The sequence below is a fragment of the Quercus suber genome, unplaced genomic scaffold (genome assembly GCF_002906115.3).
Source record: "Quercus suber isolate HL8 unplaced genomic scaffold, Cork oak 2.0 scaffold_1461, whole genome shotgun sequence".
NCBI lineage: Eukaryota > Viridiplantae > Streptophyta > Magnoliopsida > Fagales > Fagaceae > Quercus > Quercus suber.
This window is the reverse complement of record NW_027070835.1, coordinates 1-12,062: the sequence shown is the minus strand read 5'-3', so window position 1 is coordinate 12,062 and position 12,062 is coordinate 1. Positions and strand designations below refer to the sequence as shown.

General features: G+C 34.4%; 1 protein-coding gene across 1 annotated transcript; it reads right to left on the bottom strand.

Annotated features, from left to right (window-relative positions):
* Nucleotides 1-1,700: 1,700 nt before the first annotated feature.
* Nucleotides 1,701-10,928, bottom strand: LOC112032584 (pre-mRNA-splicing factor cwf23-like). Its single transcript, XM_065769832.1, has 9 exons — nt 10,831-10,928; nt 10,617-10,719; nt 8,299-8,387; nt 7,080-7,191; nt 6,157-6,210; nt 5,976-6,024; nt 3,589-3,689; nt 2,219-2,331; nt 1,701-2,109 (listed from the first exon to the last, which is right to left on the bottom strand). Exons 1-9 carry the CDS (start codon nt 10,890-10,892, stop codon nt 1,701-1,703), a joined length of 1,092 nt encoding a protein of 363 aa, XP_065625904.1. The 5' UTR covers nt 10,893-10,928.
* Nucleotides 10,929-12,062: the final 1,134 nt, after the last annotated feature.

Here is a 12,062-nt window from a genome sequence, read left to right as displayed (position 1 = left end):
TGTCACATCATTCAAACTTCTAATAACCTAAATACTCTTTAAAATTTATAATATTATATTATATATGAAGGAAATTTTCCTTTAATTGCCTACCTGTTTTTTGAGCTAAAGGTAATAAAATTAAAACAATACTATTTTCATGCTCACAATTGCATGACAAGACTACTTTGATGTTGGGCAATTGTCAACCATGAGTTCTTTGACATGCCTGTTAGACATTCTAATGTTTCTTCTTCTTCTCAGTAATGAATCAATACATCCTTTTGTTTGTTTTTCTTTTCTGGATGAGTATATCATACAGTTAATTAGCTTATTCATTGTCATGCGTTACCTAATTGGGACATCATATGCCCTAATATTTTCAATGACAAAACGTTGTGGACGGGTTTATACCGTCACAAAAAGAAAAATAAGAAAGAACATATTAAGAGTTTTAGCGCATGAGGGTTTTTTGTTTATTTGTGAGATAGATGTTTTGAGACTTTAAGCATAACAAACGCATTATTATTTATTAAGGGGAAGGTTTGTTTAAAACATAAAAAAGAATAGCAAAAAAATAATGGAAGCTGAGTGAGCACCAAACCTTGAAAAGGGATGGGAACTTAGGAGTTTGTATTATGGTCATCTTGGAAGCAAAAAATTAGAGTGTCACTCTGACCCCTTGAAGTGCCAATAAGAACACAAGGAGGTCATTTCGGCACTTCAAGGTCTTTTTGAAATGCTGATCGGCTATACCCCTTGGACTTTCAAATTTTGTGACTTTTTAGGTTTTTCCCAATTTTATTCCAATTTTAAAGAATAATAATTGGTTTCTTTATATATAATAATAATGGTTTTTTTTATTAGACTTGACTTTTCTTTGAATAATAATGATTCCAATTAAAAAAGGATCTTCCAAATTATCTACTTTATTATTATTATTTTTTTTAAGTAACACCCAACTCTCTTGAGGTTTCAAGAAATAACACTCCTAACTCCAGAGATTTATAAATGCAACATCTACGTCTATTCCCTTTCACAGTGGGATGAAGAAACTTTCCTCCAAACTATTTGTGCCACCACCTAACATGAGTCTTCTCATCAAGGAAAAGCATGATAAGAAAAGCTTAATACAAGTAAACTAGGCCTTTGAAATTTTTGTTTAACCCATTTATGCTACACCGAGTAGGTACAATTGAAAATTGAAATAATGATAAGACTAGATTTTGAAGTAGAAGTAACAAAATGACATGAAAAGACCATAGCTCGCTCAACTATAAGGCACAAACAAGTTGTATTTGACTAGACATAAAAAGATATACCTTACAATTGTCTAAAACCTAGCAACTTTTAGACTGACACTTCCTAATTGAGAGACAAATCTTGGGGTCGAATCCCCAAAAAAACTATAAATGAAGGAAACAATTGCATAACCGCATAAGATATGAAATTAAGTTATTAAACATATCACAATAGAATAACATCAATCACACGACACACCAAGAAAGAGAGAGGGAGAAAGTGTCATTAGAATAGCCACTTTTCTCTAATTGATTAAACTATAATGTATGAACAAAAATTTGAATGAAAGAGAACTGAAATGTCAAACTAATTTTATGTACTGCAGATATACAACCCCAAGGACTAAAGGAAGTTTCTTTGGAAGTTTCCAGAAGAAAACCTGGAGGTTAAACCTTCAGCCATGTTTTCTGAATCCAAGTTTATATTCTTTCTTCCAGCTGCCAAGTCCTTGTCACGATCCCAAGGCTTCCAAGGATGTTGCCCCACCCACTCTTGTTTCTCTGGCTGCACTTTGGTTTTTTTCTTTGAACGGCTTGTAGCCTCTTCCTGGTGCTTCTGTACCAAAGATTTTGACCTATATTCTTTCTTCCAGCTGCCAAGTCCTTGTCACGATCCCAAGGCTTCCAAGGATGTTGCCCCACCCACTCTTGTTTCTCTGGCTGCACTTTGGTTTTTTTCTTTGAACGGCTTGTAGCCTCTTCCTGGTGCTTCTGTACCAAAGATTTTGACCGCTTTCCTTTATTATATTTATCCACCAAATCTGCATCTGAACTTTTCTGTACTTCATTGGTAGCAAGTGCTGCAGCCTCGTTATACGCTTCTAAATAACTGCCATGGTAAAGTAAATGCATTACAAAATACCTTCAACTAAGAGAGAGAGAGAGAGAGGAGAGTTGACTGCCCAAGGCATTCTGGAAATGAAAAAGTGAATACATACTTCATCTTTGCTTTCTGGGCTCTCTCTGAAGGGGTATCTGTCCAAACACTAGTATCGCCACGTCCTGCTTTAGAGCTCTTGCTAAATGTAGTTGACTGCGTAGTCATACCGGGCTGAGAAGGAAAAGCACGAGGGTTATGAAATGGAAAACAACGCAAAGGCTTGCATTTGGAGTTTCAGTGACCATCAAGTGAAACCCTTCAGGGTGCTATCTTTTATTCTTTTCACTAAGTAAAAATATATTATTAGAATGAGGTGAATCTCTTGTACACAAAGCTCTCTTAAAAAATTAAATCTAAAGGAAAGAAAATCAATAAAGTTTACAAAAGAAATCTCAGGAGTGGTGCCAAGCACATGAGACCAATCAAATAACAATCTAAAAATACAGCTTTGCACTCAATAATAGACAACTCCACACCATTAAATGTATGATCATTTCCACCAAATTGCCCACATGACACAGGACAAATTGAGGAACCAACTACTTGTGCTTGTAGTTGGCTCAGAATTGAAGAATTTCCAGATTTAGGGTTCAAAACTTTAGAAAGAACAATTAGGGTTAAAAAATAACCAAAGTTTTTGGGTATAAAGCGAAAAACTAGATCTAGATTAGCGGTTGCGAAAGAGGTTTAGAGTACATGGAATGTAAGTTATGGAATGTAAGTTATGGAATGTAAGTCAAGTAGAAGTAGAAACAGAGATGAAGAGGCTGTTTGACTCGATGGTCAAGAGATACCAAAGAGTGAGAGCTTTCGATATCTTGGACCCATAATTCATAAAAATGGAGAGATTGAAGATGATGTGAATCATAAGATAAGAGCAAGGTGGGTGAAGAGGAGTGACGTATCAAAATTATTTTTTAATTGTAGAATACCAAATAAGTTAAAGGGAAAATTTTATAAGATAACAAGACTAGCTATGCTCTATGGTACTAAATGTTGGGCCATTAAAAGCATCATATTCATAAAATGAATGTAACAGAAATGAGGATGCTAAGATGGAAAGATGAGGAAGAGTCGCTTGAGATGGTTTAGTCATGATATAAACTTGACAAATATTCGTTTGTGTGTATAAATATATATACATGGGTTGAGTTCAAATTACACTTGGGAGTAACTCTAATTTATATTACACCACTCAATATTTTTTTTATTGGATGCTAATTTTAACAAATCCACCATTGGATTAGATTTTCTTTTTATACTCTACATGTTTAAATTTCAAGTTTTTGTATTTAAAATTGTGCATAAAAAATGGGTTCTATAAGAGTCACATATACAGGATGTTCCCAAGTCCCAACAACTAATGACAAAAGCAAAAGCAGTTAATTTAAAAATCACAAAATGACATTTGAATGAGGAGGGCCTTACTTTTCTTTCAGGAGGCAATGTTGTCATCCAATCATCTCTTTTAGGTGCCACTTTAACATCCATATCTGCCAATAGCTCATCATCACCCTCCATAGATATACCTGCCAACACCACAGCTTTCTTGTGGTCAGTTCAGTAAATAATTTTGCAAGTCGCAAGCTGTAAATATCCACAAAAGGAGGAAGCTTGCCATCATACCAAGGTCCAACCTCTTGTAAAATACCCACTAAGGAAAGATTAAAAAAAACACCAACCTGAAATTATAAAATTTTTCTTACACAAGGACCTGAAGGGAGCTATAACACTATATTTTGTTATAAAGCTTAGACCGTAAGACACACACACAGAGCACAGCACAAGACAAACGCAACTAAAATGAGTTTTCTGTTGGCCCTTACCACAAGCTTCCCACCACCCTCTCCAATCTGTTTGGCAGCACCTTAACAATAATTTGAAGATGCCAGCATGAAACTATTTGACCTGAAGTCCTAATGTGTAGCTCCAGTTTCTCCATAACTTGGATGATGAAAGAAGTACCCCATGACTTCTCAAACTTAGTGAGTGGACTACAGGTTTTTTATTTAGTGTGTTGTTGGAAAAGTAAATTGGGGTCATGCTCTGATACCAAGTTGATGCAGAACCGGTGACGTAGAAATACAAAAAACAAAGGGAGAAATGGGGGAATAGGCTACAAAACCCTAGGCTTCACCAATTACAGATTGTTTAGGAGAGGGGAAAGGAATGGAATGAAAGGAAATTCTTTAAGATATTCCGTCCATTCTCCATATTGGAAGTTTAATTAGAATGAAGGACAGACTACAAGCAAATGCTCATTCCATTCAAAATTCCCTCCTAAGTATTCCTTCCAAAAGTGGGAGGAACAATCATTCCTTTATTGAAATAGAAGTGAAATACCAATTTTATCCCAATATATATATAAACAATAAAAGGTGAATGGTATAATAGTAAAACTATATATTTCTTTCTTTCCATTCCTCCTTTTATAAACTCCCAAACACACTATAGAAGATACACCATTTTCAAGTCCATTCTTTTATAAACTATCCTTTTCAATCTTTTAAAACTCCTAAACATAGTGTTAGGGTGCTTAGAATCACTGCCAAGCTGTAGAGCAATCTCTAACTAGAAATATCTCATTCAAAATATACTGCTCAAACTATTGCAAGAATCTCTATTTAATTGGCATCCAGAATCACATCAAATTGCTAGAGCCTCTTTTTAATAGGCTTTGATGATTACATCAACAAGGAGAGTCCTAACCAAATCATAAAATCCTCGACAACAATAAAGCCTGAATTCAAATTTCAAAAATGAGATCAGGTATCTCAAATAAGTAACAATCTAAAACATCAAATTCTGAAATAATTTTGGTTATTCTCCTTACATCAACTGGAAGTGTCAAAGTGTGGGGACTTTGGTTGAATGATAGTCAATAAAAACGATACGGTTGCTTCCCATTTGAGTGGTGAACATGGTTGGAATCTTCATTTTAACAGGTCACTTCAGAATTGGGAATTGGAGTCTATGTATGGCGTTTTTTATATATTGTATTCAAATTTCCATTCTAGACTAGAGGACTGAATAGCTTCCAAACCTTCAAAAGCAGGAAATTTGAGGTTCGCTCTCACTATGAAGTTCTGCAGGGCTATAGGGGTCAAATCCCATGTTCTGTATTTGGGGTGATCCTAGAAATATTGCCTTCTTTGCATAGATGGCAGCATTGGATATAATTTTATGAATAAATAATCTTTGAAAGCATAATATAATGATCATTGATTGGTGTTGTATGTGCAAGAGGAGCACGGAATTAGCTGAGCACCTTTTACTTCATTGTATGGTGTCTAGAGATATTTGGTCCGTTGTGTTTGCTGTATATGGAGCATCATGGGTTATGCTGAAAACATTGGTTTAAATGCTAAGTTGTTGGAAATGGAGCTTTCATCATCAAAGAACCTTAGCTTGGAATGTAATTTGGCTGTGCATCTTATGGACAATTTAGCATGAGCAAAATAATAGAACTATTAATGAAATTGAACGTCTAATCCGCATGATCAAACAATCAATGCTACAATGATTGTTTGTTCCTTTTTTAATAAAATTACTTTTACTTATAGAAAAATCATTCNCATCACCCAACCTAATCTTATGAGGCGAGAACTGCAATCCAAGCTAGAAGGTAAAACTTGAACCCACTACTTCACCCTATTCCCTGTTGTCTTTTATTAGTAAGTTATATACATACCCAATGAGATTTGTACCCACCACTAGACCCTCTACACATTCTGACACAAAGAAACAAACATACACACACAGATAGAATGTAGAAAACCAAGAGAAACCCTTAGTATCTGCAGAAAATGGCTAACCTTGCAATCTTCTCCATTGTGCAGCTTCACGCATTGATTTCAACTCAGCCTATAAGAGCAAAAAGAATTAATAATTTGATATAGGCATACACACCAAAGAGTATTCCAGATATAACTTCTAAAGATATAGCCAGACCACTACTACAACAAATTCCTTAAAAAGAATTAATATTGTATGTACCTTAAATGCCTCCTGTTCTTCCTTGAGTTTAATTTTCTCATCCATTGCTTTCCGCTAAAACAAGCAAATGAGGTTAGAAAGAAAAATCAATGTCAAAATCGTATATCTCTGTTGTGAAGATGCCAAAATACAACTATAATCACCATATGATAATTGCATGATATGCTTTTAAAGGTAACATTGTGTCCTTAATGAAAAAATGCAAGTTCATTTCAACCACCAAAATGTCTCAAGAAATTTCATCATAACTATCAAAGATATGTAAAAGAAAATTTTATGCACCAAACTACCAGACCCCTGTGCCCACATATTCCAATATTCCACAACTAAAGTCTAAACAAGAGTTCATACATAACAACTGCTACTAGGATACAGACATTTATCAATTTTGCTTTTCAACTTGTAAGAAATTTTTTAAGTAGAAGGAACAACTGAAGTACATAGTGTACTGTTGACCCCCCTCAAAAGTGACAATAAAAGACAAAAAGCTCAAAATGTTTCACAAGGAAGAAGGTATGCTGCCATCTGCAAGTGGCCACTGAACCAAAGAAAAAAAAAAGGGTATTTATTCCTATCGAGGGGAAGCTCAATCCCATAAAATGTTTTTTCACACCAAATCATTTACATGAGGCAAAACAGCACTACATTCCATACCCTTCTACTATGCTATCGCCCAAACACTCATTTCAAACAAAGAAGCAAATCATACACCCTCATTGGCATAACACATTTGAGACCAAATGATTATCTAACCACAAATCATATTCAAAAGGGCAACTGAAATTCAAATATACTTATCATGACCAAATCAACTGTATGATATCTCAATTTCGATGAATTAAAAGAAGTATCACAGAATGTGACTGCACAAATAGAAGCATTTTATAGATTCACATATTAACCATGTATGCATAAAAACTCACCTTATCTGGATCTTGCAATTCTTTAAAAGATTTGTTCAATTTGATAAATGCTTGATGGGCCTGAGGATGAGGGCATTTATCCGGGTGCACCAAAAGAGACAACTTCCAGTACCTAATTCATGACCATGTCAGTCATTAGATAAAGAGAAACAATTACATAATGCACAAGCTCACCAGTTTGCAACCATACAAGATCAATGAAAACTCTAACAAACAGCCTAGAATCCATTAATTAAGATAGTGATTGCAGCTTGCAGATTGTGTCCATATCTTAGTTTTCATCAGCCATATAGTGAACTAAAAACCACATTTTGACTGGTACTATCTCATTTTACAGCATGACAATGTGTAAATTTTCTTCCTTAATTTCAGATTTGAACTTTTAAAGTAAATAAGCCTGATTCCAAAAATAAAACATCATTCAAACCATGAAGGAGATGGTATTCGACCAAATATAAAGTTTTAATTAGACCACTATGATGGTGGTGGTGTTCAACCAAAAGGTCCAAAACTAAAGTTTTAATCAAATTAGACCACTGAAATAGGCACAAAATTATTTACCAGCTTCCCTAAATAAGTAGATTGCAAGAGAGACTATGAACAACTTTCTTCTTCACTATAAGACCTACACGCTTAGGTCTTACTACTTTATCCTAATAATTACTAGCTGTTACCCCCCAAGACATCTCCCATTCAAAGAGTCTTAACTTTCCAGCTCTTAGGTGCTATGGATATACGGTCAAAAGCATTTTGTTCACAAGTTAAGAAACACCTTCAAGCCTTTTGAAGATATATAAAAAATATTTTTTTGTGACAATTACATTCTGGATCTCAGCTTTCAAAGTTTTGGCATGCCTCAGCCCTATATTACTCCAGACTGGATGACTATTTTCATTGATCTCAGAACAAATCCCTATCAGAAACCTTTCAAGTTACACTCTTCTGCCTCCAGTGTAGTTAAGCCAAGCATCAAAAGATGCTTACTAGTGTAAAGTAGGCAGTTTAGGGGTATCTGGCACAGAAGGAATAATTTCATGATGGAAGAAAACATTATTCACCAAACAATAAAATTAGAATATAAAAAATATAAAATTCAGATCTAACTCCTAAATTTGCATCCCATAAACAAAATCAACCATTAAGTATCATAAACAATTCGTGGAACAAGATAGGTTCCATTTTTTAAGAGATAAAAATAAAAAATAAAAAATAAACTTACCTTTTTTTAATGTTATCAGCGGACATATTATGGTTCACTCCTAGAACATCATACAGACAATCAGCATCAGCCTCCATGATTCTGGTGACCTGATCAGATAAATGTAACTAGTTTATGAGTTATTGCACTCATGTAATTACTAGGAAACCATCCAAGATGCAATTATGTATGGTCAACAAACAAGATATATCTTAACCTCATTTCACCAATAGTTCATGATAAATAAATAAATAAATAAGCATATATACTCCCCAAAAAGAAGATATTATATAATGCAACTTTTTTTTTCAATAAGTAGAGAGATTTATTAACAGTGAGTCCTTTAGTTGTCATCTAGTTTGATGGCAAAAGACGTAAACTGGGAGAGGAAGAAATAGAAGAAGGAATGAGAGAAAAAAACAATACAGGGTTTTGTGATGATTGAGCAGCATCATCACCATTACATAATATAAAATACACAAAAGCTCCAAAATTATCCTTACACAGATAGCATAATTCTCGTAATACTTTCCCCAATGCCAGTACTAGTACTACCTCTATCACTGCCCATGATTTGTTGGACACCTCTACTTGAAAAGTAGCATGCTTCCTATATTTGGAACTTTGGACCATTATGCTTGATGTGGCTATTGTGGGGAAGCATAATAATCGTACTTTTGAGGATACAGACAGATTAAACACTCAGAAGAATTGCTAATTCGGACACCTTTTATTGGTCCCGAGCGTGGGGTCTTACAGATAGTAACACTAATAGATTTCACATAATCACTTCTATTTCACAGAATCAATTCTTTTTTGTGCGTAATTCTTTGTATTTTTTTTGTTTTTTGTTTTTTTTTTGATAAGTAATATAACTTCATTTAATAATAAAAAAATACAGGAAACCAAAGCACACAGGCAGTGTACTAAGGAATCAGAAAAAACAGCAAAAACTATAAAGCAAAGAGAATACAACTATCTAACAAATCTGTCAAAGAATTAAAAGTAAAAACACACGAACCATTTGTCCACTCTAGCAAAGTTTGGAGAAAAAACAACTTCATATCATGAGTTGATCTCTCAATCCTTCAAAAGTACGAGCATTCCTCTCCCACCAAATACCCCACATAATACAATGGGGAATCATACTCCAAATCACCAAGGACTTACATCTGCTACATTTTTTTTTATAAGACTTAAGTTTGCTACATTTATACGACTAGCTTGCTAGAAGATCCACAACATCGCATGGCATAACCCAGTGAACCCCAAATAAATAAAACACCATATTCCACAACTCTCTAGCTACATGGCAATGTAACAATAAATGATCAATGGACTCCCCATCCTTCTTGCACATGCAACACCAATCTGACACAACTACTCTGCATTTCCACAAATCATCCGTATTCTTTGCAATTCTTTTAGGTTATGGAGTACTCATCATCATGAGCTTGATCTAACCTACTATTTTAATAAATTTTATAACTTATAAAAACAAAAATTAGCACATCAAACAGGTAGAACACCACACCCATACCTGAAACTTGTTTAGAGACTTAAAAAACAACAAAAATTACATTTTACTCCCTAGGGTTTGCCCGTAAACACAACGCGTCCCTTTGTTCTTTGGCCTAAGGTTATATGGTTATGCCATTACCTTGGGCATCCAACTTTACAGCAAACAAAAATTACATTTTACTCCCTTGGGTTTGCCCATAAACACAAAGCATCTCTTTGTTCTTTGGACTAAGGTTATATGGTTATTCCATTACCTTGGGCATCCAACTTTACAGCAAACATAGAGTGACATGCAAACATCAATTTGTGATGGAAAAGTAAATGAAATCTTCCTGTTTTTTCATGCTTAACATTTATGCCTCTACTTCTTGAGGAAAAAAAAAAAGCAATTTTTACAAAGGTAGATGACCCTTTGGATTAAGCAGAAATCAGTTATGGTCAATATGGCTGGCATCATTAAACCTGTGTCCTTAGCTTTTCATTATATCAATATTCGATACATTATATTTACAGCAAGCACTACCATATTAAACTTTTGGTTCTAAATTGGTAGGGTTGGCAACAATATCACTCACAAAACAACAAATATGGAAACAGAACACTTAAATAACACACGCACATACAGATATATATGTGTAAATATCCACATATACATATATACAAACATGTGCATGCTGGAATCAGTTGAACCTGCTAAAAGAATATTGATATACAACAATATTCTAGATTCTCAAGCCAAGGGTGCTCTTAGAAGCAACTGTGATATATGCAGAGTATTATAATTTGATCAATATGCATAAGGAACAGGATAAGAATACCTCTTCAAATCGCTCTGCCTCATTTGCAGATTCAGCCTCAGCAACCACAGCTGGTGGTGGAGGTCCTATAAAAATCTCAGTATCTTCCTCCAACTCTGCTTCTCTGGAAGTATTTAGAAAATATTATTACAAGTCATCTTCATCACATTACTTTTTCATCATGATGTATCACCACAAAATCCAAAATTACAACCTCAAATAAATCCAGAAATACCTGAGCTCAGCCTGCGCTTCTGTTAGTTTGGCTGCAGCTGCGAGTAACTCAGCTGATGGCATCTCAGGACCAATAACTCTGCAACAAAAAGTAAACAAGAACAATAAAAAGTGTTCTTTATAAAAAATTAGATGATTGTTAGTTATATATTCCTTTTCTATCAGTTAGTAACATACATATACTATATCTCAGTACCAGGCCTTGAGTTTTGAATCATCAAATAGGTTACCTTCAAGTTTAAAGTCCATAACTGTTATAATATTTATTTATAAATAGTAAAACTTCATTGTAAAAATGACAGGATATAATGAGCCAAAGCACACAGGCAGTGTACTAAGATATGAGATCAACCACTGAAGCATCCCTATTGCATGCAATGTGAAACAACTCTGGAAAGACTTCCTCTAGTCGTCTTAGGCCTTTTCTTTTGCATTGTATATTTTACTGAAAACCTTCTTTCTTCTTTGATTAAAATATACTGCTGGTCTTTTTAGGATGTATGTGAGGTTAGAACTTTGGTGTCATTATAAACCTTGGAATTCTAGGATAGATTCAATTAATAAAATGATGTCTATTGTGTTTTCCTTAATTTGAACAACTGGCATATTTGGTTTTTACCCTGCAAAAGTTGCTTTTGATATTTTGAATCATCTAACAGGGAGATCAAAATCATCATGGTGTCAATCTGGAGGCTTAAGAAAGCTCAGATGCATGTACACCAAAGGTAGTGGTGAAAAGATTTTTATTGATAATAACTATGCATTCACTTTTATCAGACTTATTGTATATTCTTTTATCCAATATTTACTTTTCACAATGTAGTTGATGACTTAAACATTTGCTTCCTAGACTGTATACTTTTTTTTTTTTTGATAGGTAATCAAAGATTTATTTCATAAAAAGGGCATCATGTTCACGATAGTGAACACTTAGACCTTAAAACAAATACAAGTACCTCAGGAAGAGATACGAATAGAAAAGCTTCCTAGACTGTATACAATTGTGACAATCCCAAGAAGCCTGAATCTCCCTGTTTTCAAGCTACACTACATGTCACAAGTGCATCTAGAAAGAGGTTTCCTGCTGATATCAAAAGTTTTTCTCATGAACTAAATTCCAAGGTGTCCAACCCTTCCCATTTTGGAAGCCTCGAGGCTTAAATAACTTGGAGGTACTTAACTTTTAGTTTGCAATATAATTTCTTGAAAAGATGAATTGTGCTTTTGGAAGGT

What these genes read in the sequence shown, in the direction of transcription:
- LOC112032584 (XM_065769832.1), bottom strand. Translation starts at nt 10,892, where the DNA reads ATGCCATCAGCTGAGTTACTCGCAGCTGCAGCCAAACTAACAGAAGCG. An exon ending in AAGAACAGGAGGCATTTAAG is followed by an intron (nt 6,025 to 6,156) that starts GTACATACAATA and finishes TTGCTCTTATAG; the next exon opens with GCTGAGTTGAAATCAATGCG. An exon ending in GCCCAGAAAGCAAAGATGAA is followed by an intron (nt 2,110 to 2,218) that starts GTATGTATTCAC and finishes TTACCATGGCAG; the next exon opens with TTATTTAGAAGCGTATAACG.